Raw genomic sequence first — 25,569 nt, 5'->3', positions numbered from 1 at the left:
GGTGGCTCTGGATAACAACGGCTGCAGGTCCTGACCTCCTCACCCCATGCTCCAGTCCAGGCCGTTGGGGGTCTCCTGGGCAGCCTTCCCTGCAGTGCTGGGCCGACGACACAGCGAGTGTGGGTCTGAAGTGCTCCCACGAGGTCTCCTCTTTACACACGCACCTGCCCCACATCCAAACCTGTCTCCCACCCACGTGCACTGGGACTTTTTGTCTAGGCAGAGCCTGATTTCCCTTTCCGCCATGCCCTGCAGTGATGCCAGCAGCAGATTTCTCGGCTTGCTGGCACCACTGCCTCTGCCAGCGGTGGTCCAGGACAGTCCTGGTGCATGCTGCGACTGCAGAGAACTCTGCTGGCAGAGGCACCGCCTGCTTGCTTTCCACCAGCTCTGCCCTGGGCATGGTCATTTCCAGCAAAGAAACGTAGAGACAGTCTGTTATCCAGGGGATCCTTGGGGCTCTGAAACTCAGAAGAGGCTCAGTGGCCTGGGGTTTATTTTATAGGTGGGTGGCCACTAATCTATCTGAAAATGCCCAGGGACTGGCACAGCTTGTATGGAAAGCGAACTGCTGGCGTGGGGAGGAGCAGGCTGGCAAGACCGGGACTGAGCCACCCCAGTGACGGCCCCTGGCCCAGCACGGGCAGCACGTCCCAGCGGCCGGCAGGGACATGGGCGGCTTGCAGGTTGCAGAGACAAAGCTCTTCTGCTGGTCCTGGTTCCACACCGTGACTCTCCTGTAGGCAAGGTTTGCCCGTGCACAAAGAGCTTTCCTGGGGCCTTGTCTGAGGCCGTGGAAGGAATTATTCCACAAGGTAAAAGCCAGGACAAACACAGCACCTTCCTGCCCAGGACAGTGGGCTGCCCTGCCTTTGCCTTCCCTCGTGCTAAGCCAAGGCAGGGACGAAGCGAAGCAAACCCAAAGCCCTGCGTACACAAACCCAGCTCTCCCGCTTGACAAGATGTGAAAACGAGCCGAGCGTGGCGGCGTTCCCCGCATTGCCCCCACGGGGCGGACGGGGCTCGGATCTCACGGTGTCAGCCTGAACCTGCGCGAGCCCGGGGAGCCGGCTTCGTGGGCAGCGTGGCGGCCCCGGCCCCTTCCCCTATCCCTTCCCCTTCCCCATCCCCTTCCCCCCAGCACGGGGGCAGCCCAGTAGCTGCCGGGGCGATCGGTACCGCCCGGCCCGGGGCTCTGCCGAGCGGGACGGCCGCGAGAAGCACGAAGCCGCCCGCAGAGCAAACCCCGGGGTGCGGGGTCTGCCCCGGGAGCCCCCGCCCGGCCTCCACCCCCCCCTCCCTCCCCCCCCAGCCCCGGCTCCGAGCAGCGGCCGCGGCCTGGGCGGTGGCGGGCACCGGGCCCGGGGCCCTGCAGCCCGGAGAGGCGGGGGGGGGGGGGGCGGGGGGCTCCGTCCGACACCGCGGGCACCGGGGGCGGGCAGGGCCCGGCCGGGACGCGGGGCGGGGACCTCGAGCCCGCAGCCGCCGCTGGGGAAGGCCCGGCCCGGCCCGCGCCGCCTCCCCGCCGGGGTTGGGGGTTTGGGGGGGGGGGGGGCTCGGGGCACCCGCTCCGACCGCGGCGCTCCCGGGGCTCGGGGCTCGGGGTCCGGCGCCCGCCCGGGGCCCGCGGCCGGCGGCAGCGCGCGGCGGGGGCGGGGACGGGGCCGGGCGGGGGCGGGGGCGGCCGTGGGCCCGCCCGGGCCGGGGAGGCGGCGGCGGCGGCGGCAGGTGGTGCCGAGCAGCCGCAGGACGGAGCGGAGCCGCAGCCGCCATTAGACAATAGGCGCCGGCGGCGGGGCGGGAGCGGCGCGGGGCGAGCGGCGCGGCCGGGGGGGGGCGGCCGCGGGGCCGGGCCCGGCGCGGACAAAGGCGGCGGCGGCGGCGGAGGGCGCGGGACCGGCACCGGGACCGGCACCGAGAGCGGGAGCTGGGCCGCTCGGCGCGGGGGCCGAGCCGCAGCCTGACATGATGTTTCCACAAAGCCGGCACTCGGTACGGCGCGGCCGGGCGCGGGAGCCCCCGCGGGGCCGGGCCCGGGGCCGCTGCGGGGCGGGGCGGGGCCGGGCACCGGGGGGCCGCGGGCCGGGCCTCGAGAGCCGCCCCCGTGCCCCGGCGGGGCGGCCCCGGCGCCTTCACCCCCCCCCCCACCTCCTCCTCCTCCTTCTCTTCCTCTCGCCCGGGCGGCCGAGCGGGTCTCGGGGGCCGGGGAGGGCGGGGGGGGGAGGCGAGCCTCGGGCGGGTGACCTTGGGCTCGGCCCCTTGCCCCGGGCGCCGCCGCCCCCGGTCCCCCGCCGGTCTCGGTCCCCCCCCCCCCTGGCTGCGGGGCGCCTCTGCCGGCTGGGGGCAGCGCCGCGCGCTCCCCGCCCCGCTGTGTGCCCAGCGCCGTCTCGTGTCGTTCAAGGGCTCCTCTCACCTGCCGCAGCAGCTGAAGTTCACCACCTCCGACTCCTGCGACCGCATCAAGGACGAGTTCCAGCTCCTGCAGGCCCAGTACCACAGGTACGTGCGGCTCGGGGGTGCCCAGAGAGCTCCCGGCGCTGCCCTGCGTGGAGCCAGCCGGGGCACCCACACGGACCCGGCTGTGGCTTGGGCTGTGAGGCCGGAGGAGCTGCCTGCGGGACGGCGTTTGTGCCCGGGCAGGAGCCGGCCGAGCAGAGCGTGGGGTCCTCCTGCCCCGGCCAGGCCTCTCCTCCGAGCGCAGCCCAGCCGGGGCTGTGCGGAAGCTTGCCAGGCCTCCCGCGTCTCGCTGGGAGCTTTCCTCGGTTCTTCTCGCTGGCTGCTGTTCCTGGACTGCGAATGCTGCAGGGAGCGCTTAAATCCAAATGCTTCCGCTTCTCCACATGTGCGTGTGGAAATGCTTCTGCTGGCCCAAACGCTGGCTGCCGGGGGACGTCGCTTCCCGCGCGTGCTTCAGACACACACAGGCTTCGGGTCCGGTAGTGCTGGCGGTGCAGCGCGGTGCCCTAGTGCCTGTGGGCAGCGGGGGCCCAGGAGCAGGCTCGCTGCAGGGAATGCTTCCCCCCTCTGTGGGACTCGACCTGCTTGCAGAGAGGCAGGTTTTGTGCAGGTGAAGCTGTTTCTCGTTTGAAACATAAAACCACTGCACATGCTGGCTGCAGCTGCTTGGCAGGGGAGCTGGAGATTTGTGAAGCGCGAGGAGCCGCAGTGTTTCCTCATAAGGGTGCAAAGAACCCGGGAGAGAGAGAAAACCCTTTCTTCTGGAGGGTTGTGCTGCACCTGGGCCTCCCTGTGCCACCTGGAAAAGGCCCTGATGCAGCTCAGGAAACGAAGTCAGGCCATCTCTGGCGTGTAGCAGGCGGGCCTCTGCTAGACAGTGTCCCCTGCTGCTGGCATCAGCTGAGGAAACCCAAACGACTGCGGCCGCTGCTTCCCTGCACCAGGCAGAGCCGTGCGGTCAGTGCCTGGCTGCGGGGCAGCCTTGTGCCGCTTCTCCCGAGTGGGATTGCGGCGGATGCTGGCATTGGAGCTGGGAGCGGGCTCTGCTGCAGCAGCTGCCGTATGGATGAGACACGGCTGAGCCCAGACCTGCCGCGGGTCCTGGGGTCGTGGTGCCTGCGGAGCCTGCCTGGCTGGGATGGGCTGTGTGGGGCTGCAGGATGCGACTGCTCTGTGCTGAGCAGCTTGCTCACCTCCTGCTTGTGGTTTTCTGACTGTTTTCTGGCTTTTCAGCTTGAAGTTGGAATGCGACAAGCTAGCCAGCGAGAAATCGGAGATGCAGCGTCACTACGTCATGGTAAGGGCCTGCCCTGGCAGCGCGTGGGTGGCACGGGTGGGGATGCCAGCAGGGAGCAGGTGCTGCTGCCCGGGTTTTGTTGGCAGAGGCTTTGCCCTCAGAGCAGTGGGTCTACAGACTGGGCTGGCGTTGGCTTTCCTGAAAGCAGGGCTCCTTGTGCCTCGTGTTTTCTACGTGTGGTGGGCTGCTGAAGTGCAGGGAAGTAGCAGAGTTGGACACAGAAAAGGGATGGGCCCAGTTGGTGGTGGCAGGGTGCCTGCACCCAACAGCCCAATATTCCCGTGGCAGCCAGGGAGCACCGGGGGACCGTCCTGGTGATGGGGCGAGGGGGTTCCTGAGCCAGGAGGCTGCACTTCACCTCCATCCGCAGCCCACACGTGGAGGAGCTGGGGCAGCTTCATCATCCACCCCTGGGGAAGAAGCAGTGGCTCCTCTCTGCAGAGCAGGAGCAGAAAGAGGTTGGGGTGGCTTGGGAGGTACCTGAGCCCTAAGTGCTGCTCAGTAAAGGCAACCTGATGCTTGAGGGCAGCATGGAAGCCAGGTCATTGCCAACAGCGTGACCTTGCTGCCTGCGCCTGGGGACATAGGGGTCCTGCAGCAGGGAGGGGGCTGCAGGAGGCTCCTGGCAAGAGCAGGACGGGGTCTGTGTGCCGGGAGGTCACAGGGTGGGGGTCTGCAGCCAGCTGCCACGTGGGAGCCCAGCCCTGCACACCTCCTCACATGCCCGGCAGCGCTGTCAGGCAGAGCGCCTGCACGTGTGGCCCCGCACAGCGTGTGCAGCCCCCGGGGCACTGCCAGGACAAGGCAGAAATGTTGCTACACGGGGGTGGCAGACTCGGCTGACTCTCAGGAGAAATCCTCTGTGAAGGAGCCGTGTCCTTGCTGGCATGGTGACTGTTTGGCTGCTGGGCAGCGCCACTGTCCCCCCGCGTGGAGAGCAGCCCCTGGCAGCACCGGAGGGTGAGGCAGGGCAAGGCTGTGCTGTCCCCTTCCTATCAAGGAGTTAACAGGAGGCTGTGATGCTGCCCATAAAGATGAGGTGGTGCCTGCTTGCCAGCTGCTGCACCTGCCCTGGAAGGAAGAGATAAGACATAGAAATTAATGCAGCAGCTCTTCAGAGGAGTTACAAATTTAAAACCAGAAATGGTGTGGGCAGCCTCTCCGATCTCCTGCGCTGTCTGCATGTCCACACCCTGAGGCTGCAGTGAGCCAGGCGCCCTTGGGATGGGGCTGCAGAGAGCTGGTCCCTGCTGTCCGTACAGGCGTGGGGAAGCCTGGCTCTTAATGCTGCCCCCTTCTCAACAATGAATGATTGCTTCCTGGGCCTTGCAGCCTGCACGGAGACTCTCACACAGCCGCATCTGGAGATGAAATTTATTTGTTTTTCCCTGTAATGCCATCAGTCACCAGCACTAGTAGAGGCGGCCGCCCATGGTGCAGAGAGGAGGGGTGCTGCTGGCAGTGCTGAGCTTGAGGCTTCACAGGGTCCTGCCCCGGCACAGGGCTGCTTTGCTCCCTGCACTGCATGCAGGAAGCAAAGAGGGGTTTCTGTGCCTCTGCAAAGCTGCTACAGCTGCTCCAGTTCTTGAATAAGCCACAATTAGCAGCGTGGGGGTCGGACTCATGCTTCCTGCTCAGTCTCCAGAATGCAAAGAAGCCTTGAGAGCCGGCAGCGGTGCGGGAGCAGACAGAAATAGCCATGATGGCAAGCCAGGCGCTTCTCCGGCTCGTGCAGTTGGTACCGAAGTGACAGTGATCTTCCCTCTTCGAATCAAACGAGCGCAGACGGGGATTTTCTTTCCCTTTTGAAAAATCAGGAGGAGGAGAGGGGCTGAGGGAGGAGACTCCTAAACTCTCAAACAGCCTTAAAAACAGCTTCTTCTAGGGGCCAGGAATTAACTTCTGTTGCCAATAGATTGCTCTGTAGCTACCTGTTACTGGTGGGGGTCGGGGGAAGCTTTTATTTTTGTGTGTGGTTTTGTGTGTTTCTTTCCACGCAGCTTTTCCCAAACAGCTGGAGCTGTGTGCAGCTGGACGCCTTGCTTGCTTGCTAGGTGGACCCCAGTGGTGATCTCTTCCATTTGCTGCTGAAGCAGCCACGTGGGTGTTAGGACACTGGCCAGGTGCGGCTTGGAGAGCCAGACTGCCTCTGTCGTCCGCAGAGCCCTGAGCCTGCTGGCATGTTTGGAGGCTCTCGCCGTGCTGCAGGGTGTCTGTGAGGGTGTTGGATGGGGCTCAGACGATTCCCAGGTCCTGTCCGCAGCAGCGAGCAGAGCCCCCTGGGCTTGGGTGCCTGGCCTTGGACGTGGGGAGGGTTGCTGCCTACAGCTGCCTTTGGTTGCCTCGGCTCTCCTTCCATCCTTGCCCAGCTGTTGTAAAGACACCGATAGGAAAGCAGCGGTGGCTCCCAGCACCGATGCACGGAGCCCCTTTCTCTGGTAGAGATTTGACCTTTTTTGTTCTTTTCTGCCCTGCTCTGCAGTATTACGAGATGTCCTACGGGCTGAATATTGAAATGCACAAACAGGTAGGGGAAGGCATTTCCAAGTGCTTTAATTCCTGGGGAGGGTGGGCTGTCTGCCGTGCTTTGTCCCCATCACTTCAGTGGTATTTCAAGAACTGGAAATGCCATGAGCCTGTAAAATGTCAAAGCTGCTTTTGGGATTGCCAGCTCCTGGGTGGGGGGAGAACATTCACGTTTTGCCCCCTTGACCTTAAAACCATGTTTTCTTGTTGGGAGGAAAACTAATTGACCTGGCAAAAAGCTGCCTTTGCAAAGCCTTCCAGAAGGTGGGGAGCCTGCCTGGGGATGCTGTGGGCATGGGTGCCCTGAGCCAGGCTGCATGGGGATGTGGAGCCTCAATTCAATGAACGATGCCTCCCCCGGCCCTGCAGGTGCCCCAGGAGGCTGCTGCCCTCCGAGCCGGCGGCGTTCCCTTTGGTGTGGTTCCTTGTGCGATGTTGGAGCTGCCGAGAGCCTCCTCGTGATGGAAGGAGGCTCTGCTGCAGCCCGGATGAGTTCGTTCATTACCCTCGCTGGTGGTTAAGTTGTTAATTATCCCCAGTGGCTAATTACCTGTGCTGTTAACAACATGAGCCTCCTTCAGCTTCCAGTCACAGTCATCTGTATATGCCCTGGCTCAGCTAAAAGCCTCTTAGCACAGTTCTGCTCCCTGCAAACGCACGTAGAGCCTCCAATCCCATCGCCCTGTTCGCTAAGCCCGTGGGACGGGCTGCGCTGGGAGGGAAACCTGCAGCTTGCTGAGAGGCTTTGAACCATCACTGCCATCCCACGAGGTTTCCCAGCCCGTGTCAGTGCTTGCCTAAACCCTCTGGCTCCCCGTTCCTTTTGAATCTGGTGGAAAGCAAGTTGCAAAGGGCCAAGAGCTTCACTCGTCTCCAGCAGAAAAGCTTTAATGCCCCCAAACCCTGGCACCTGCTTGGCTGAGGTTACCGCAGGAGCTGCCTCCAGCCCCGTCATCTCAGCGTAGGCTCGGTGTTACCCACTCAGCTGGGGGGCAGGGGGAGGAGGGGGCGGCTGGAGGTGCCCAGCAGCTGGCCTGGGGGGCAGAGCCAAGGCTGCAGCGGTGTTCCTGCCTGCCTGCCTCTGCACGGTGCGCACAACTCTGTGCATCCCCCACCTGGATCTGTAATAAATTTTCTCTCTGGTTGCTCCTGACTTCATTAATTTAATACCAGAGACCCTGAGAGGGAAGAGAATATTGAAAACTTGTTCTTTGCAGTCAGCAGCGTGGATTTATTTAACTGTTTGGGGGGGCTGGGGCTTTGGGGTGAGGTGTCCCCATGCAAACCAGGACACTGCCGGGCTCTCTGACTCGGGGGAGGCAGCGCACAGGGTGGGTGCCGCAGGGTCCCCTGATGCCATTCCTCTCTGTTTTTCCCACCCTCCAGGCTGAAATCGTCAAGAGGCTCAATGGGATTTGCGCACAGGTCCTTCCCTACCTCTCACAGGAGGTAACTGCCTGGCAAGGGGGTGTTGGTTCCAGGGAGCGGGGCCCAGCGTACACAGACCCCAGCTCCTCACACCCCTGCCCTGTGGGATCAGCCCTTCTGAAGAGGTTTGGCCCCGAGTCCGAGCAGGCCCCCAGGCACTGCTGTCCGTCCGTCCGTCCCCTTGGTGCAGCCAAGGTCGGGCTCTGTGTTCACGCCGCTCCCATGACTCCCAGCTCAGCCGCTTGTAGCTGGGTGCTGGAAGCAATGGGCAGTGAACTGGGGCACTAAAAAGCACCTCCATGCAGCTCCTCTGGACTGAGCTGCTCTGCCCCACTAACTGTCGTGGCTGATGGGCTCCTCCCACCCCCCTGAGGAATGAATTGGCAGGGCTGAGGGGAGGGAGGTGCTGCAGCACCCTTGGTGCCAGCTGTCCCCAGCCACCCCGAGGCTGAGCGCTTCCTCGTGCTCTGGTCAGGAGCTGTGGGGTGGGGGCTGTGGGGTAGGGGCTGTGTTTCTGGGTCTGGATTAGTTCTGGGGCTGGGGAATAGACTGAGCTGCTGTCCCCTACCTGCTTCGGGGGAAGACAGAGAGGCTGGCTGATCAGATGAGAGCTGTCTAATAACTAAGCCATGACTAAACCTGTTGTATCTTAGTGCAGCACATTCCCCCTCCCCAGCCCCGTCCTTCTGCCGAGATGGAAAGAAAAAGCCACTTGCTGGAGTGAAAGGGCCAGGCCTGGTAGTAGGGGACCATGTGGGGTTGAGCAGCCTCCGTGTGTGTGTGTGTGCGTGCCAGCCCTGCTGGGTCCCTGTTCTCCTTCCCTTCTGTGTCTGAAATGACCCCAAATTCCTCTGTTCTCCCTCCAGCATCAGCAGCAAGTCTTGGGAGCCATTGAACGAGCCAAGCAGGTGACAGCACCAGAACTGAACTCCATCATCCGTGTACGTGGTACATGTGTACGTGGTTTTGGGGGAGGGGGGCTGGTTTTGGTACCTTGGGCCTCCGTGGCAGAGCTGAGGCCCCGTGGGATGGCAGCTCCGCGTGCTGGGACGGCCCTGCTGGCGTGGGCTGGCTTTAGCCAGGCTCATCGGGATGTGGCTTGGCTTTGCGGGGGGTGTGGGCTCCTGCCGCATCCCACAGGTTGTAAAGAGAAGCTTTGGTTTGGGGCAGGATCTGCAGCAGCTCCTGGGTGTGAAAACACCATCTGCTCGTGGTCAAGGCTGGGAGGGGTTTAACCACGTCCTTGGGGAGTGCCGGTGGCTGAGCTGGGCCTCCTAGGGCTGGGGACTTGGTGCTGAGCCTTCTCAGGAGGCTGCTGCAGCCCGAGGAGGCTGGGCTGTGCACCCCCCTGGGGCTGGGTGCCCGGTGCTCTGGGTTGAGCCCAGCCTCTGGCACAGGCTCTGCTGAGGCAGCAGGACTGGGGGGGATGCTGGGGCCCCTTGAAATGACGACTCCCCGCTCCCCTCCCCCTGTCCGCCCCTCGTTCCCTACAGCAGCAGCTCCAAGCGCACCAGCTCTCGCAGCTCCAAGCCCTGGCGCTGCCTCTGACTCCGCTGCCCGTGGGGCTGCAGCCCCCGTCCCTCCCCGCTGTCAGCGCCGGCTCCGGCCTCCTCTCGCTCTCAGCCCTGGGCTCCCAGGGGCACCTGACCAAGGAGGACAAGAACGGCCATGACGGGGACGCCCACCAAGATGATGATGGGGAGAAGTCGGATTAGAGAGAAGGGGCCGGGGCTGGGGGGTCAATGCCAGATGCAGCATCCGCGGGCGGTGGTGGGGCCGGGGGGCGCCCCACCGCTGGGCAGCCCCCGCGGCACCGCCACGGCAGCCACTGCGTGGCCCCCTCCCCCGCCGTGCCCGGCCTGGCTCTGACTTGGGCTTCTCCGGGGGTGCCACGGCCCCTGCCTGCTGCTCCCCCTCGGTATTTAACGACAACCCTCGTTCCTACCGGTTTCTGCACAACCCCCTGCTGGGACCCCTGCCCCACCGCCCCCCGCCCCACCCCAGGCGCTCCCCATCTCCTTGCGTCTCTGGCCCCCGCGCTCGCACCGGCCGGTCCTTGCTGTTCTGCATGTCTCTGTTTTTAACCAGTCCCGCAGCACCGCCGCAGTTCCCCGCGTCCAGCCACCGGGTGTTCTCCTCGCGCTGCTCCTTGGCCTCGGGCTGGGGGGGGTCCCTCTGCCTGCTCCCCTCGGCAGAGCACCGGCCGCCAGGGGGCTGGGGTCCGGGACTGGCCGAGGGGCAGGCGGGCGCCTGGGAGCTCCCTTGGTCCCTTCCCTGCACTCCCCCATAGAGGATACAGCAGCTTTCTCTGTTCTTATCTCCGTGCGCTAGCGTGTCTTCTAAAAAAAAAAAAAATGGAACAAAAAAAATAAAATTAAATAATAATCTGGTGTTTGTATATAGTCCTTTAGAAAGATCTTGTTTTGCTTTTTGTGTTTAATCACTTGACCTATAATAAGAGGAACTGAAAATGCTGTATCAAGGACGTACAAGCTGTGCCTTTCAAATAAAGAAATAAGAAGGTTGGTTAAGATGGTGACGTGTTGCCTGTTTTCTTGCCGCTTTGGGATGACTTAAAAGGACTTCTCCATGCCCCTACTTCCCAACCCTGCACCCAAAGCCAGCCCCAGCCAGGGGGTTCTCCCCCAGTAGGGATGGGGGCTGGAGGCAACACCGCTGGTTCTGGCTTCTCTTCAGGTCTTGTTTCAGCAGCTGCTGGCAGGAGGAGGATGATTCCTGTGCCTTTCGCTCCTGGCCGTGCTGGGCTGGGGCCTGCTGGAGCAGGGCAGAGGGTGCCAGGGCAGCAGCACCTGAGGGTGGAGAGGCAGCCAGGGGCAGGGACCCCACATGGTGTGGGGGCTGCTGCGGGGCTGCTGCCACCCACACGTGGCGTTCCTGTCCCCCAGGGCCGCAGGGGATGCTGCTGCTGCTGCGGTCTCGCCCCTTGGGAGAGTCTGGCCTGCGTTGCCCTGGGGCTGAGGTTGCTGTAATGGAATTGGCTCTTAATAATTAGAGCCCGGCCCCTGGCTCGGCAGCCTGCTCTGCCCTGATAACATCTTCCTCTATCTCTCCCAGGCCAGCTGGAGTGGGAAAATTCTCTCCCCCAGGAGGAGGCTGTGGGGCTCGGTGCCTTGTGGTGCTGTGGGATGGGGCCCTGTGGGGTCCGGGGAGGCGGCGGCCACAGCGCCTCATCCCGATGGCACCCAGCAAAGACTGGGCTGAGCACCCGAGGGGGAGATTTGCTGGGATTTGCCGAACCAGCTCAGGCCTGGCACTGGGTTTGGCACACCAAGGGCTGAGGGAAGGCACACGGAGCTGCCCCAACACCCATCGGGGGCTGCTGGGGCTGCATCCCCGGCCCTGTGCCCCTGGCCCTGCTCCCCTCCTGGGGCTGGTGCGGCCGTGCAGCACCTTGGATGGGGTACAGGACCAGGTGGCTGTGGGGTCAGGACCATGCTCTCGTCAGCCAAATGCTGACACCTGGACAGCACGAACATGGAGCAGGATGCAGCTGAGGCCCAGGAGGGCAGGCTCCTGACATGGGCTTGAGAACCACACGGGGGTCTCTGAGGTCTGGCTGCGGGCAGGGGCTCAGCCCTGTCCCTGCTGCCCTGTGTGGGCCCGGAGCAGAGCCGCTGCTGCGTGGCACAAGCTGGCCGGGCCTCAGCACTGCAGCAGGGGCAGGAGCCACGCGTGGCCGGCCTGGCATTTGCCCCAGCCCCTGGGCTGTGCGGGGCGAGCTCCAGGAGCTGGCAAAGCAGCACCAGTAGCTGGAACCTGACCCCAGGTCCCGCAGCTGCTCCGAGGGCCTCGCCAAAGCCGGGCAAGCAGGATTCCCGTGTGAAAGGGCAACACAGCTTCGGGCCAGGGGCTGCTGCGGAACGGCAGTTGCTAAAACCATCTCTGCTCTGTAAGTGCTGCTGAAAATCCCGCTGGGAACGTGCTGGCTGCAGGGGGGGGCTGAAGCTTTTCAAGCGCTTTCACCTCGAGGTCACTGGTTCAGACTCAGCCTGGGGGCAGGGAGCACAGTAAGTGGATGTTATTCCTGATGGATGTGCAAGGGAGGAGGATTTAGGAGAAATTGGTCTGGGGCATTTTCAGGCTGGAGACTTCAGAGGAACAGACGTCCCTGTTGTTAGAGCTAATTAGCAGCCTCGGTTTGGTGGGCAAGGGGTCGAACAAACCACGAGGCTGCTGGCTGAACATCCTCAGCTGCCGGCAGGCTGGGAGCTGCTCCTAACAGGGCTGCGAGCACTTCCTTGCTCCCTGCGGGAGGCTAACTTGCTTCAAAGCATACAGACAGAGCTTTTGGGCTCTCCAAATCCCCTGCAGATGCTGAATCTTGTGCTCCACTCCTGAATCGTGCTGGCGTCGCAGTCGAGGCATTTCTCTGGGCAGCGGGTATCCCTGGTATCCCCCCCGCCCCCCACGGCTGACCAGTGCCATGGTTCCCCATGCTCCCAGCCTGGCTCTGCACCCACTGTATCAGCTTCTGGATTTCCCAGGGGTCATTTCTTGAGGCACCATACCAGACCTGGGCTCAAATCTAACTGTCCCGCCCCATACCAGCAGCAGAAAAAATTAATAATAAAACACACACACACAAGGGTTAAAAATCCCCCCGTGACCCTCCCAGTAGATGCAAACTTGAGGAAGCAGCATTGGTGTCCAGACAGGCTATTCCACCTTGGAACCGCCCCATCACCAGAGCCGCATGCCAGTCCTGCCTTGGCAGAAGATGCTCAAGGCACATGAGCAGCAGGCACTGCGGGGCCCCCAAAGCACTGCCGATCGAGGCTGATTGAAGATTGGCTCCTGGCAGAGAAACCACTTCTGAGGACGTGGTACAAGAGCGGGAGGTGATGTGGGCAGAGTGGCTGTGAGCCAGCCCTCCTGGCACAGGGATCCTTAGAAAAGCTCCATGAAGCCCTGGCTCAGCTGGGGAGGGGACAGGGGACAACATCGGGGCTGCCCCCGGAGCCTGCTGGGGCAGAACCTGCTGGGGCAGAGCCCTGTGCCCTGCCAGTGGGGCAGCCCAGCGCTCGGTCCTGGCTTGACATCAATTCCTGCTTGCAGCTCTCAGGGGCTGCGCAGGACCCTGCTGTCTCGCATCACTTCCCCTACCACCTGCCTGTCACTGGAGAGGTGATAAAATGGCATCTTTCCTCCTTGACGAGGTGAGCTGCTGCCAGTTTCTCGCTGGGTCAAGCAGGTTTCCTCACCTTTTTGCCTCTCAGTCCATCCTCCACAGCTTCTTCCTCGAGGCCAGATCCCTGGCGTCACTGCGGTAACAGCGGGAATTGCCTCGATCGCATCCCCCCCTCCCGGCTCCCACCCTCCTCATTTTTCAGCACAGCTTTGCTTGAAACAATGGCACAGCCTGCAAGCCAGGAATGCTTTGCAGCGTGGCGGAGCAGGGCCTCCTTCCCAATTCATCACTAATGCAGGAACGCCAAGCCCTTCCTGGCTGCAGCGAACACGAGATAAAAGCTAAAAGAGGCATCAATAATTAAAAACCACTCAAAGCCGGTAAGTGCAAACAGGAGCCAACGCGCAAATCGAAAGCAGCGCCAGAGATGGGAGTCTGTCAGCTGCCGGCTTGCTTTAAGGGCTCCCAAATCTCTGCGGCGTCCCCGCAGCCCTGTGGTGACAAGAGGGCCCTGGCCCAGCGGCTCAGGGCAGTGCCGGGCCCACCCCCCCCCCCGAGCCTGTCCCGGGGTCAGGGCCCCGCATCGCAGGGCACGGCCCCAGGATCCCCGGAGCAGGGAGCGGGGAGCCCCCAGCTCTGGGAGCGCGGCCCAGGGCTGCGGAGCGCCCGCCCCCCCGGCACAGGCTCGGCTCCTGCTGCCGCCCCCCCCGCGGTTCCCCCGCTCCCCCCGTGCTTAGCCCAGAACCGGCCCCCGCCGGTGCCAGCCGCAGCCGTGATGCGAAGCGCGGCGCTGCCGGGCCCAGCGGGGCGCACCCGGCCCCGGGCTCGGCTGCGGCACCCCCGGTTCCGCCGCCCCCGGGAGCCCCCGGGCGGCCGCGGGGAGGGGCGGGGCGGGGGCAGGGCCCGGGCGGCCCCCCCCCCGCCGGGGCTCCCCGCTGCCGGCGGCTCCCGGCGCTGCCCCCCGGCGGGGACGAGCCCCGAGCGGCAGCGGCCGGCCCCGGGGGGGGGGAGGGGGTGGAAGCGGCGCTCCCCTGCCTCGACCCCCCCCGCGCGTCCCGGGGCGGCTCCCGCCCGGCACCGCCCCGAGGGAGGCTCCGGGGCCCCGGGCGGCTCCGGGCCGGGGGGGCCGGGCCCGGCTTGGAACGGCCCCGGCGGGCGCGAGGCGCCCCCGGGCTCAGCTCCCGCCGCCGGCCCCACGTTACTTTGAGTGGCAGCCGCCGCCCGCCGCAAGGCCTTGTGGGCCGCGAGGCCCGGCCCGCCCGGCCCGCCCGTGCCGGAGGCCCCGCTCCCGGCGGCGCTGGGCCGCGGCCCCCCGGTCCTGAGCGGCGCCGCCACCGCGGGCCCCTGGCGGGCGGCGGGAGGGACGGGCGGGCCCCGAGGGGCGGCCGCGCCCCGCGAGCGAAGGGAGAAAGACTACGACTCCCAGCGTGCCCCGCGGCGCACCGGCTGGGGCTCCGGCGGCTCGCCCGCTTCCGATTGGCTTCCTCGGGACGCGCGTCACGAACCCATGTGGGAGCGGGACGGACCGATTGGCCGGGCGCTCCCGCGGCCGCAGCCAATGGCGAGCGCGGTCCCCGCCGCGGCGGGCTGCGAGGCTGCTTAAGGTGGCGCGGGGCCGCCCCCTCCCGGGGCCCCACCGGCGCCCCCCGCGGGGCCGCGCCACCTTAAGCGCGCCTCGGCCGGGCGGCGGCGGCGGCGGCTCCGCCGAGCGGGGACCCCCCCGGCCCCCCCAAACCCCCGCCCCTCCCCCTCCCCCGGCCCCCTCCCCCCCGCCCCATGGGGGCCCCGCCGCCGGCCGCCAGCCCCGGGCAGCCCCTCCCGGCCCCCCCCGACCCCCCCCGGCCCCCGCCCGCCGGCCGCGCCCCGCCCGGCCCCGGCCCCGCCGGCCCCCGCCCACCCGCGGCGCAGGCGGCGGAGCCGGGGCTGCCCCCGGTGGCGGCGGCGGCGGCGGGGCGGGGGCGGCGCCCCCAGGATGTTCCCGCAGCCCGTGAGTAGCGGGGCCGGGCGGCGCGGGGGCGGCGCGGGGGCGGCGGGGCCGGGCCGGGGGCGGCCTCACGCAGCGGCCGGGGCCGGTGTCGGTGTGTCCGCAGCCCCCCGCCCCCCCCTCCCGGCCCCTCAAGTTCTCGGTCCCGGAGACCTGCGAGCGGCTGAAGGAGGAGTTCCGCCTGCTGCAGGCGCAGTGCCACAGGTCGGGGGCGCGGGGGGGGCCCGGGGGGGGGGCGCGGAGCGGGGCCCCCTCGGGCGGCCCCGCCGCTGGTCGGGGTCCCCGGGGCAGCGCCACCGGGGGGGGGGAGCCCCGCGGGGCAGGGGGGAGGCGGGGGCGCGCGGAGCTCCCCGAGCCCGGGGGATGTGGGGGGGGTAAGGGGGGGTAAAGGGGGGGGTCGGGGGGCTGGGGGCTCGTGAGCGAGGCCGCGGCCCCCCCTCTGCAGCCTGAAGCTGGAATGCGAGAAGCTGGTGAGCGAGAGGACGGAGCTGCAGCGGCACTGTGTGATGGTGAGCGCCCCGAGGCTGCCCCGGGGGGGCCGGGGGCTTCCCCCCCCCCCTGCCGGGGGCGCCTCGCTGCGGCTCTCCTGGGCGCTGCCCCGGGGAGCAGGGGCCGGGCGGTGTCGGTCGCGGTTCCCGGCGGCAGCTGCCGCTCCGTGCCTCCTGAGCCCGGAGCTGTGCCGGGGGGGGGGACGTCTCTTTTTGTTTATTTATTTTAGTTTCGGGGCTCTTGCGAGCCCCCTGTCCTGCTTCTCCCGCAGAGGGGCTCTGGGAGCGATACCACAGGGCTGTGAGCTGCGGGGACCCACGGGGAGCTGGAGCTGCAGGCAGGGCGGGCTGGGGGTGGCTGTGGGAAGGAGGGGAAGAGGATGGGAGCTGCAGGACAGAGCAGAATTCCCTCTCCTTCAGCACTTGGCACACCGGAGGGCCCGGTCGTAACCCATCCCATCCCCATCCCATCCCTTCCCCTAGATCCCAGCCCCCTGCCTGGGCGATGACAGCCCCATCTCTGGGGCCAGGGTGCCCGCAGGGGGGGAGCTGCGTCGGGGTGGCTGCACCGGGCTCACGGCACAGCGAGGGGGGGTGGCGACAGGAGGCCCCAGGGCCATGGGAAGCTGGGACCTGCGGTGGCAGTGGGGAGCTGGGCTGGGGAAGCAGGGCTGGGGGGGGCTGGCAGCCCCGGGCAGCTCCTGAGCTGGCTCTGCTGTGACTTTGCTTTCAGTACTATGAGATGTCCTACGGGCTGAACATCGAAATGCACAAGCAGGTAAGCAGGGAGGAGAGCAGGAGGAGGGGGGGGAGGCTGCCGGGTGACTGCCCCGTCCCTGCAGCACCGCGGGGCACGGCACAGCTCTGAGCAAGGGTCTGGCCTGCAGAGGGGTTCAGCGCTGTCAGGTCATGCAGTGCTGAGTTCTGCAGGTGCCTTGGGACGGGGCTTGCTCCCTGCCATCCCAAAGCACTTCTGAAAGCGTGGCTGTGGATCCCAAATCCCCGTGCAGGCGCCTCCCGGCTGCAGCTCCCTGGGGCCCCAGGCTCAGGAGGGAGCGTGGAGGAAGCAGCAAGAGCTGGAGCCCAGAGGCAAATGGATTGTCTTTCTTTTCTTTTCTCTCTTTTTTTTTTTTTAATCCCCTTTTCCTTTCCTGAAGCCAGAGGAGTATTTTCACCCTTCCCTGGTTCCCCTTTTGTTCCAGCGTTAATTTGCTTTCCCTCTTCAGATTTATCAATCCAGTCATCACGGGCTCTCTGCCAGGGAAATTAGTTTGGACCAATGCCTGACAAAGTGGCAAGTCAACTGCCATATTCCTCCAGCTGGCTCAGCCCCTCCGAGTTTGCTCCTTTTGTTAGCAGGAAGGCTCACAGAGCCCTCGAGCACGTTCCTGCTGGCCCCGTGCGCTCCGAGCTCCGGCGGGGCAGGGAGCCAGAGGTGGCCTGGTCGCACGGGGCCAGGCAGCTGGGGAGGGTGAGCCCCCTGCCCTGAGTCGACTCTAGGCCTTGCCTGGGCAGGGGGTAACTGGAGCCGGGGGTCCCTGTCTCCTGGGACCCCTGGTGCAGGGGGATAAAGGGCGGGGGCTGGAGCAGCAGCTGTGGGGACCTGGGGGTGACCTGGGTGCTGGGGGGGCAGCCTGTGCCCTCCCTGGGGCGCAGGCAGCCTCGGGGAGCAGCCTGTAAATGTTCCCTTTGTTCTCTGCGGCTTTGTGCCTGGTTTGACCTCTCTGCAAGGCTGTCAGAGATTGTAGGAAACCTGAGATGAGAAAACACTTCAGAGCAGCCAATCCCTCTGCTGGCGAGAGCGGGGCTGGGTTCGTGGGCTGGGAGGGGAGGGTCAGGTTTTCCCTGGGAAACGTGGCTGGGGGGCCTGGCTGGAGGCTTTGGCCCCTTCCCCAGGAAAGGCTCTTTGCCGTGGGGGGGCTGGGGGCTTCCCTGGCTGGGGAAGGTGCCCCAGGCCCTCCGCATTGCTCTGCTGCTGCCCGCTGGGACAGGGGCAGCCGAGGTGCGGGCGGGTGTCCCAGTAGCGCCTGTGGGGTCCCCTGGAGAGGGGGTGGGGGCGGCAGGGGGGGCCCGGCATCGCTGTGTGAATTCTGTGCCCCCCCCGCTCCCCTCTGGCACCGAGCCCGGTGCTCGGGGAGAGGAAGCAGGATGCTGGTGGCCCCGCGCCAGCGCTGGCGGCTCTCCCTGCCAGCCTGCGGCAGCCCGCGAAGCCGCGCCGGGCTGGGGCTCAGCGCAGCCAGCTGGATGCGAGGGGCTGAGCGCAGAGCTCGGCTTGGCCCGGCTCCACAGGCGTTTGGGAGTCGGGTTCCCTCCCGTGTGTCCGGGAGGACCTGGCAGCTGGGGGGGGGGTCCCGCAGCCCTGGCGGCGGCCCTCCCTTGGCAGCAGCTCAGGAAATCCCTGCAGGGAGGATTTGCGCAGGGGCAGCCTGTGTCCCCAGGGTGCTCGGCCACCCCGCTGGGGGGCTGGAGGGGCTGACAGCCCTGTGGCTGTGCTGAAAGCTGCCTCCTCTTGCAGGCGGAGATCGTCAAGAGGCTGCATGCCATCTGTGCGCAGATCCTACCGCTCCTGGCGCAGGAGGTGAGTGGGGGGCGTGCACCCAAAGGGCGAACCTGGGCCAGGCCGAGCGCGGGTGGGCAGCGAGGGGAATCTGCAGCACCCAGGCTGAACAGGGGTCTGCAGAGCCCCAGGGCGGCTGGGCAGGACGCGGGGCCGTGCGGTGCCCCAGCCGGCAGCGCCGAGCGCCCTCCCTCCCTGTGCTCTTGGTCACAGCACCAGCAGCAGGTCCTGCAGGCGGTGGAGCGCGCCAAGCAGGTGACGATGGCGGAGCTCAACAGCATCGTCGGGGTGAGTCGTGCTGCCCGGCAGGGAAGGCTCTGTCCTGCTCCAGGCAACGTGCTGTGATGATGGGGGAAGGTCTTCAGTGCTCTGACAAGCCCAGGGCTGGTCTCCAGTGGTGGCTGGGGTTTGCTGCTGGGTGGAGACGGCGGAGAGCTCGCGGGATCGTCCCCGGCAGCCTGGACCAAAGCAGGGGGAGCCCAGCTCGGGTCCTCTGCCGTGTCTCAGGGATCATGTCCACGGGGAGGGGACACCTGCGGTGCCCTGGGTGGGAAGGGGCAGGTGCTGTGACCCCGCCGTGCAGCCTGGATGGCTGCTCCCTGCCTGGTCCCCGCCTTGCGCTCATCTCATCGTGTTGGGGCACCAGGCGTGTCTGGCACACGGCCGCCTCCTCCCAGGATCGAGGACCGTTTGCTCTTTTCCAGCAGCAGCAGCTACAGCAGCTTTCCCACCACGTCCCCCCCGTGGCGCTGACACCGCACCCCTCCAGCGTGCAGCTGCCCAGCCTGGCCGGGGCCAGCAGCGCCGCGGGGCTCCTGGCCCTCTCGGGGGCACTGATGGCGCAGTCGCAGCTGGCTGCCAAGGAGGACAGAGCCCAGGATGGGGAGAGCAGAGGTGAGGGGCCGAGCACAGCTGGATCAGCCCTTCTGAGCTTGGCTGAATGTGTGCAGGGCGGACAGCCCAGAGGTGCCCGCGCGTGCCGGGAGGAATTCTGCTGCCTGCTCTGCCTCTTCCCCAGGGCTCCCTGATGCTGGCAGCCGCTCCCTGGGGCCAGGAGGAGCGGCAGGCACTGAGTGACAGACCCAGCTAATTAAGTATCTGCAGCCCTGGGAGGCTGGCTCTATTTTTGGCCAAGGGAACGGCTGCCTTGCCGTGATGGCTCCCGGGAGCATGCGGGGGGTGGCCGTGTGTGCAGCAGGGTCTGTGCCCGTCCCCTTGGGGACCTGGGTCCTCCTGCAACCCTGGGTGTTCTTAGTGTGAGGGTGCCCCCTCCAAGGGGCAGCTGGGCAGGTGTGAGACCCCTGCCACAGAGAAACGCTTCCTGCTTACGCCAGGTAAGTATCCATAGGCCAAAGTGGAGGCTTTACAGGAAAATCTGTGCTACACCTGTGGGAGAAATCGTGGGAGGCAGGGGGCTGCGGGAGGGCATCCAGAACACACGGCCATGCTGAGAACTTGGTGCTTGGTAAACAGTGCTAATTCCTCATCCTTCTGGTGCCTCCTCCTATCAAGATCACAAAGTGCTTTACAAACATCATCAATATTTAATCATTGTTAAATCAGTTCTGTGAATGCTACTGGCAGGCCCAGGCCAAGTTACCAGCAACACCCAGCACTGCCAGTGCCCTGTTCCCAGAGCGCTCACCGAGGAGCCAGCGCCAGGGGCTTTGTGATGGGTGAATGGGCGCGGGGCAAGGTCCGTGGGCAGTGGGGGTGTGCTGCTGTGGAGGCTGGGGGTGCACAGCCCCACCACTGACAGTGTCTTTCCTTCTGCTCTGCTTTGCCGGTGCCGACCTGTCTGGTTCTGCTGCTGCACGGGCTGCAGAGCGCAGCCCCGGCCGAGTAAGTCATGGCAGCGCCTCGGGGGGGCACGGAGCCTGTCCTTAGCCCCCTGGAGCTGCTGCCCCCCCCCCCTCCCCACGGAGCCTCCCCGGGTCACCGCAGGAGGCTGCGGCGGGGCAGCACGCGGTGCCAGCCTTTGAGGCTTGGCTCGTTCCCCCTGTGCCACCCCTCACACCTCCCCTCTGCTGCTCAGAGTGTTTCAGCATCCCCTCCGGAGAGCCCCCCCACTGAGGAGCGGACGGGGGGCGCAGGGCTGAAGCGGAAACGGGAGGAGAGGGACCCGGCTGGGCATGATGTGAGTGCTGCAGAGCGGGTGTGGGGGTGCAGGGGCATCGCTGCCAGCCCCAGGGTGCAGAAATCCTGCAAGGAGACGTGAAAACAGCCAAAAGCCCCCAGGGATGGCGTGGGCAGCCGCCTGCAGGGCTAGAGCTCGTCCAGCCTTGCACCCCTGACTGAGCCTTCCTGGGCTTCTCCCCTGTGCAGGATAGCGATGGGGACAAGAGTGACTGCAACCTGGTGGTGGATGAGGTAAGCCCAGACTGCCGCAGGTACCGAAGCCTTGCTGGATACCAGGCTCAAGCTCTGAGCATTGGGTTCGGGACACTGGTTGCTGAGGTTGGGGCTCGCTGGGCTCCTGTGCTGGAGCAGCCAGCCAGGGCGTGTGCCAGCCCTGCTTGGATGCGTTCCTGCCAGCCGAGGCTGGTTCTGAGTGCGGTGCTGGGGGCTTGGGGCTGTGCCAGCCAGAGCTTGGCTTTGCCAGCTACAGACCTGGCTCCACTTTGCAGCCTCTCGGTGCCTCTCCTGCAGCATCCCGCGGGAAGCCAGGGCAGGCGCCCTAGGGACCTGGGCTCGCTGCTCACTCCCGTGGTGGTGGTGGTGGGAGCAGGGGCAAACTGAGGGGACTCGGGAGGCAGCGGTGCAGCTGCCAGGCCCTGCTGCTGCAGCCTTCCCCAGCCACCCAGGCAGGTACAGCAGTGCTGCAGCCCAGCCCTGATATTCTTGGCAGAGGTGATGTTTTGGGGGACATCCCTTTTCCTCCCAGGGAGGACTGGGGAGGGACAGCACATGTGTGTATTTTTTTTTTGTTGTTTGTTTGTTTTTTTCCTCCTGTCACTTCCCAAGAAAATATAAGCTCTGGGAGGAACATCAGCTGGGATTTCTGCAGAAAATGGCACATTAAAAACTGCTCAGTGGTGTAATTGCGGTGATAAAAATCACAGCCCTAATTGAATGGTTATAGGAGTGCAAGAGCTGACAGGCGGCCTCGCCTCTGGAGCTGCTCCTGTCTGCCCTCCCGTGCAGAGGGGCTGCAGCCTCCCGCTCCCTGAAGACCCTTTTCTCTCCCCAGGACCCCCGCTCTGAGTCCAGCAGCCCCGGTCAGGCATCCAGCAGCCAGCTCCCGCCAGCCCGGGACGTGCCCCAGAGCCCTGCCTCCGGTGGTGCCTCCGGTGCCTCCAGCCAGAGCGGGACCCCCCTGCGGCTGCAGGACCAGCGGCTGGTAAGGGGCAGCGCTGGGGCAGCGCGGGCTGTGGGGCAGCAGGGCTCACGATGGGGTTGCTCTGCTGTGCTCGATGCTGAGCACGGGGGGCAGAGGTTGGTGCTGGCGGGAGAGGTTAATTGTCTGCTAGGCGAGGGCCCAGCTCTGCAGGTATTTTCCATCTGGCTGCCTGCAGGATTCCCCAGAGCTGCTCTGAGCAATTGATTTTTTTTTTTATTATTTTTTATTTTTTCCCTTCCCTTCCCCCTCACCAAGCACTGGCCCAATTCTCAGATTGAAACATCAGCGAGGGGGAGGGCCAGCTCTGTCACCCCCGGCCCTCCCGGCCGCTACAGGGAGCCTGAAGCGATTTGTCCTTGCCAGCCCTGGGGTCAGGAGCCGGCTGCGGGCGCAGGGAGCAGCGAGCGGCTGCTCCCCAGGACAATCGGATTAGAGCAGACAAAGCGCCCTGAGCAATCTGCCAGCACAGCACGCAGCTTTGCTCTGTTATTAATTTTTTTTTTTCTTTTGCTGGTGTCGACAAAATCCCCAGGCAGAAAAAGAAGAAGAAATAGGAGAGGCATGAAAAAAGAGAGGACTGAACAGGCCGTGGGGACGGGAGAGGCTGGTCACTCCCGAGCTGTCCCTGGCCCTGCCACTGGGCTGGGCCCCCCCAGGCGAGGGCAATGTCCCGTGGGGAGCAGCGGAGCCGTGCCCAAGGGGCCCCTTTCCGCAGGGGCTTGCTTGGGGCCGTGCTGCCGGCAGCTGAGGCTGCTCCTCCTTTGCCTTGCAGCCGGACCCCCCAGCCTCCATGTCCTCCGTGTCCCCTCCGCCCCGCGATGCCCTCACACCTGGCCTGGGGCCGAGCTCAGCTGCGCTCCTCCGGCAGCCTCCAGCCAAGGCACCGGCCATGGACAGCACCGGTGAGTGCCCAGGGCTGGGGTGAGCGGTTTGGCTCCGTGTTACCAAACCACAGCAAACGTGCGCGCTGGTGCATTGCCACGTCCTGAAAGCACAAGGACGGGGGTTCAGCGGTGGTGGAGATTCACTGGATCCTGGGCCAGTCACGCTCCCTCCTCCTGCCTCGCATCCTTCAGGACATTTCAGGAGGAGGAGGGCTGAGGCCTGGGGGAGGGCTGGGCCCCTGGCCAGCCAAAGGGCGCAGGAGGTGTTAGGAGGACAGATAGCACGGTGGGGGGGTGAACTAAAGCCAGAGTGGAGATGTTAATCCCTTGGCTGGGCTGGAAAATTACAGAGGTTTAGCAAAAATTGACTTGGAATCGATTTCAGTAAGCCCCAAAGCCCCGGTGGCAGGGACACGGGGACCTGGTGGGGCTGGCGGTGGGGCGAGGCCGTGCTGAGGCGCCAGCAGGATGCGGCCCTCTGCTCTCCGGACCCGTGTGCCAGGCCCGTGGCTGGTGGAGCTCAGGGGCCGTCCCCCTTTGCTGCCCAGGCCCGAGCTTTCCTTCTCCTCCTCCTCCTCCTTCTCCTCCTCTTCCAGGGGCTCTCCCTGGGCTCAGGGCCCGGCACCCTTTCCTTTGGGCGCTGCTCTCCCTCTGTGGGCTGGGCCCAGCGGCCGCGTCTCTTCTCCTGCAGCTCTGCGCAGCCCCCTGAACATCTCCAGCCCCTTCGCCGCCTCCTTTGGGCTGCTGCCCCATGCCGCCCTCAATGGCGAGCTCGCGGCCCCCGGCATGTACGTGGGCATCCACCTCCCGCCGCAGGTCAGCAGCACCGTCATGTACGGACGCTCGCCGATGGTAAGTTGCCGAGGGACAGCCCCTTGCTGGTGCCTGTCCCCACGGTGCCCACACAGCTGCAGGGAGCTCATCAGGGGCTGTCCACGGAGATGGGGTCCCTGCTTGGGGAGGGGGCTTGGTTTGGGCACTGGAGGCTGCAGTGCCCCCTGAGAAGCCCCCATTGACTCTGGATGTTTGTGGCTGTGTTTTTGGGAGCCCGCTGCTCAGCCTGTGCCCCTTTGTGCAGGTGGCTTTCGAGTCGCATCCTCACCTGAGGGCTTCCGCGCTCCCAGCATCGCTCTGCACCGTCCCTGCAGGGAAGCCGTAAGTGTGGCTGCGGCAGCGAGGGGCAGGCGGGGGTCTCACACCACAGCTGTGGCCAATGCATTTGTTTCATTCCAGCTGTTTACTGACAAACAAGGAGCTGGACGATTAGAGCTAACTGCAGCCCTGTTAGCCAGACCGCTGCAGGTGCCCCCTGCCCAGTGGGAGCATGGCTGAGGGGAGAACGCAGCTCCTGCACCCCAGCCGCCCTCAGGGATTGCTCACTTCTCCCGTCTGTCCCCCTGCAGTGCCTACTCCTTCCATGTCAGCGCCGACGGGCAGATGCAGCCGGTGCCGTTCCCCCCTGACGCCCTCCTGGGCTCTGGCATCCCCCGGCACGCGCGGCAGCTCCACACCCTGGCCCACGGCGAGGTGGTCTGCGCCGTCACCATCAGCAACTCCACGCGCCACGTCTACACCGGGGGCAAGGGCTGCGTGAAGGTGTGGGACGTGGGGCAGCCGGGCACCAAGACGGCTGTGGCTCAGCTGGACTGCTTGGTATGTGGGGGGCAGCAAGTGTTTTGTTTTTTTTTGGGGGGAGGAGGGGAGGGAATGCACCCCTGCTAGCATGGAGGGGGTTCGGTCCCCCCATGCCTATGATGCTGCAGCCATTGGCTCCTTCTTCACTTGCTGGTCCCTGTGCTTGCCATCCAGAACCGTGACAACTACATCCGCTCCTGCAAGCTGCTCCCCGACGGCCGCAGCCTGATTGTGGGGGGGGAGGCCAGCACCCTGTCCATCTGGGACCTGGCAGCCCCCACGCCCCGCATCAAGGCCGAGCTCACCTCCTCTGCCCCTGCCTGCTACGCCCTGGCCATCAGCCCCGACGCCAAAGTCTGCTTCTCCTGCTGCAGCGACGGCAACATCGTGGTGTGGGACCTGCAGAACCAGACCATGGTGAGGTGCGTGGGGGTCTGGGGCACAAGGAGAGGTCAGTGAGGGAGAAGATGGCTTCTGGGTGGGGGTGGGGAGCAGACAGACAGCCCTGACAGCAGCAGCCTCGCACAATTTCCTCCACTACCCACACCCACAGGCAGTTCCAGGGCCACACGGATGGTGCCAGCTGCATCGACATCTCCAACTATGGCACCAAGCTGTGGACGGGGGGGCTGGATAACACGGTGCGGTGCTGGGACCTGCGGGAAGGGCGGCAGCTGCAGCAGCACGACTTCAGCTCCCAGGTAGGGACCGGGGCTGGATGAGCCCCGCGGGGCTGGGCCCTGCCTGCCTGACCTCCCTGCTCCCAGATCTTCTCCCTGGGGCACTGCCCAACGGGTGAGTGGCTGGCGGTGGGCATGGAGAGCAGCAACGTGGAGATCCTGCATGTGAGCAAGCCCGACAAGTACCAGCTGCACCTCCACGAGAGCTGCGTCCTCTCCCTCAAGTTCGCTGCCTGTGGTAGGTGCCTCTGTGGGCTGGGGGCTGCTTAGTGCAGGCTCCGAGCCGCTGGCGCCCTGCAGATCCACTCCCCCAGCAGACCGTGCTTTGTGTCCTGTCCTAGGGAAGTGGTTTGTGAGCACGGGGAAGGACAACCTGCTCAATGCCTGGCGCACGCCCTATGGTGCCAGCATCTTCCAGGTGAGCTGGGGGAGGCGGAGCGGGGAGGGGGTCTGCACCCATCCTGCCCTCACCCCCTGACCCTCATCACTGCTTCCTCTTTCCAGTCCAAAGAGTCCTCCTCCGTGCTGAGCTGTGACATCTCTGTCAACGACAAATTCATTGTCACGGGCTCTGGCGACAAGAAGGCCACGGTGTACGAGGTGGTGTACTGAGGGCCCAGACCCGCCCTGCGCCTGGGCCGCCTGGCTGCAGCAGGAGCTGCTCCGCTGCCCTCCTGCTCCCTCCCCTCTTCTCCCAGCAGCCAGAACCCAGCTGGGGCAGGGGGGTGACACACTGGGGGGCACAGGGGCTGCGGCATAAAGGGGGGGCTGGGGAGGAGGGATCCAGGCACTCCCCGACCTAGGGGATTTGGCAGGGGTACGACCAGGTGCCTGCCAGCCCTGGAGGCCCAGGGCAAGGGAGAAAGGCCAGAGCTCGGTGTTGCTCCCCTGTTACTGCTACTGATTTAACGGCACCGATTTTCTGCTGCAGAACCAGCTGTAAATTATCAGTAAAGAGATGTATTTAACACTGTTTTCACTTTCTTCCTAATAAAAAGGAACAAAAGCATTGTCAGTCTGGTTGCAGGGGGCTGAGCACCACTCCACATCCAATGAAGCAGGGGCTAGGAGGACAGCTGTGACCTGCTCCTTGCTCCTTACCCCAGGGGGAGCTGCTTGGGTTGGGGGACCAGGCCCTAGAGGG

General features: G+C 65.3%; 2 protein-coding genes across 9 annotated transcripts; both read left to right on the top strand.

The window, feature by feature from the left end:
- The first annotated feature begins 1,762 nt into the window (after positions 1-1,762).
- TLE5 (TLE family member 5, transcriptional modulator) lies at positions 1,763-10,239 on the top strand. Of its 3 annotated transcripts, none has more exons than XM_084499102.1 (7): positions 1,767-1,992; positions 2,402-2,499; positions 3,691-3,754; positions 6,237-6,281; positions 7,667-7,729; positions 8,575-8,649; positions 9,205-10,239. In XM_084499102.1, the coding sequence occupies exons 1-7, from the start codon at positions 1,966-1,968 to the stop codon at positions 9,421-9,423; spliced, it is 591 nt and encodes a 196-aa protein (XP_084355228.1). In that variant the 5' UTR covers positions 1,767-1,965; the 3' UTR covers positions 9,424-10,239. The 3 variants fall into 3 exon arrangements, with proteins under 3 accessions (XP_084355229.1, XP_084355228.1, XP_084355227.1); XM_084499101.1 differs by having other exon boundaries at positions 1,773-1,992; positions 9,202-10,239; XM_084499103.1 differs by lacking the exon at positions 6,237-6,281 and having other exon boundaries at positions 1,763-1,992; positions 9,202-10,239.
- A 4,379-nt stretch (positions 10,240-14,618) lies between these two features.
- TLE2 (TLE family member 2, transcriptional corepressor) lies at positions 14,619-25,434 on the top strand. 6 transcript variants are annotated; one of them, XM_084499099.1, is made up of 20 exons: positions 14,695-14,844; positions 14,948-15,045; positions 15,287-15,350; positions 16,063-16,107; positions 17,845-17,907; positions 18,100-18,174; positions 18,594-18,780; positions 19,712-19,728; positions 19,922-20,023; positions 20,212-20,256; positions 21,077-21,226; positions 21,999-22,128; positions 22,802-22,962; positions 23,189-23,265; positions 23,514-23,763; positions 23,920-24,167; positions 24,299-24,446; positions 24,513-24,663; positions 24,767-24,843; positions 24,930-25,434. In XM_084499099.1, exons 1-20 carry the CDS (start codon positions 14,830-14,832, stop codon positions 25,035-25,037), a joined length of 2,211 nt encoding a protein of 736 aa, XP_084355225.1. In that variant the 5' UTR covers positions 14,695-14,829; the 3' UTR covers positions 25,038-25,434. The 6 variants fall into 6 exon arrangements, 5 of the variants coding, with proteins under 5 accessions (XP_084355223.1, XP_084355222.1, XP_084355226.1 ...); XM_084499098.1 differs by having other exon boundaries at positions 18,591-18,780; XM_084499097.1 differs by lacking the exon at positions 15,287-15,350 and having other exon boundaries at positions 14,619-14,844.
- Positions 25,435-25,569: the final 135 nt, after the last annotated feature.

The sequence above is a fragment of the Aythya ferina genome, assembly GCF_964211825.1.
Source record: "Aythya ferina genome assembly, chromosome: 26".
NCBI classification, from domain to species: Eukaryota; Metazoa; Chordata; class Aves; order Anseriformes; family Anatidae; genus Aythya; species Aythya ferina.
The sequence above is the reverse complement of the archived record's forward strand: the minus strand, read 5'-3'. Positions and strand labels throughout refer to the sequence as shown.

What these genes read in the sequence shown, in the direction of transcription:
- TLE2 (XM_084499096.1), top strand. Translation starts at nt 14,634, where the DNA reads ATGGGGGCCCCGCCGCCGGCCGCCAGCCCCGGGCAGCCCCTCCCGGCC. An exon ending in ACCGGCCATGGACAGCACCG is followed by an intron (nt 22,129 to 22,801) that starts GTGAGTGCCCAG and finishes CTTCTCCTGCAG; the next exon opens with CTCTGCGCAGCCCCCTGAAC. An exon ending in TGTACGGACGCTCGCCGATG is followed by an intron (nt 22,963 to 23,188) that starts GTAAGTTGCCGA and finishes CCCTTTGTGCAG; the next exon opens with GTGGCTTTCGAGTCGCATCC.
- TLE5 (XM_084499101.1), top strand. Translation starts at nt 1,966, where the DNA reads ATGATGTTTCCACAAAGCCGGCACTCG. An exon ending in TTCCACAAAGCCGGCACTCG is followed by an intron (nt 1,993 to 2,401) that starts GTACGGCGCGGC and finishes GTGTCGTTCAAG; the next exon opens with GGCTCCTCTCACCTGCCGCA. An exon ending in ATATTGAAATGCACAAACAG is followed by an intron (nt 6,282 to 7,666) that starts GTAGGGGAAGGC and finishes CCCACCCTCCAG; the next exon opens with GCTGAAATCGTCAAGAGGCT.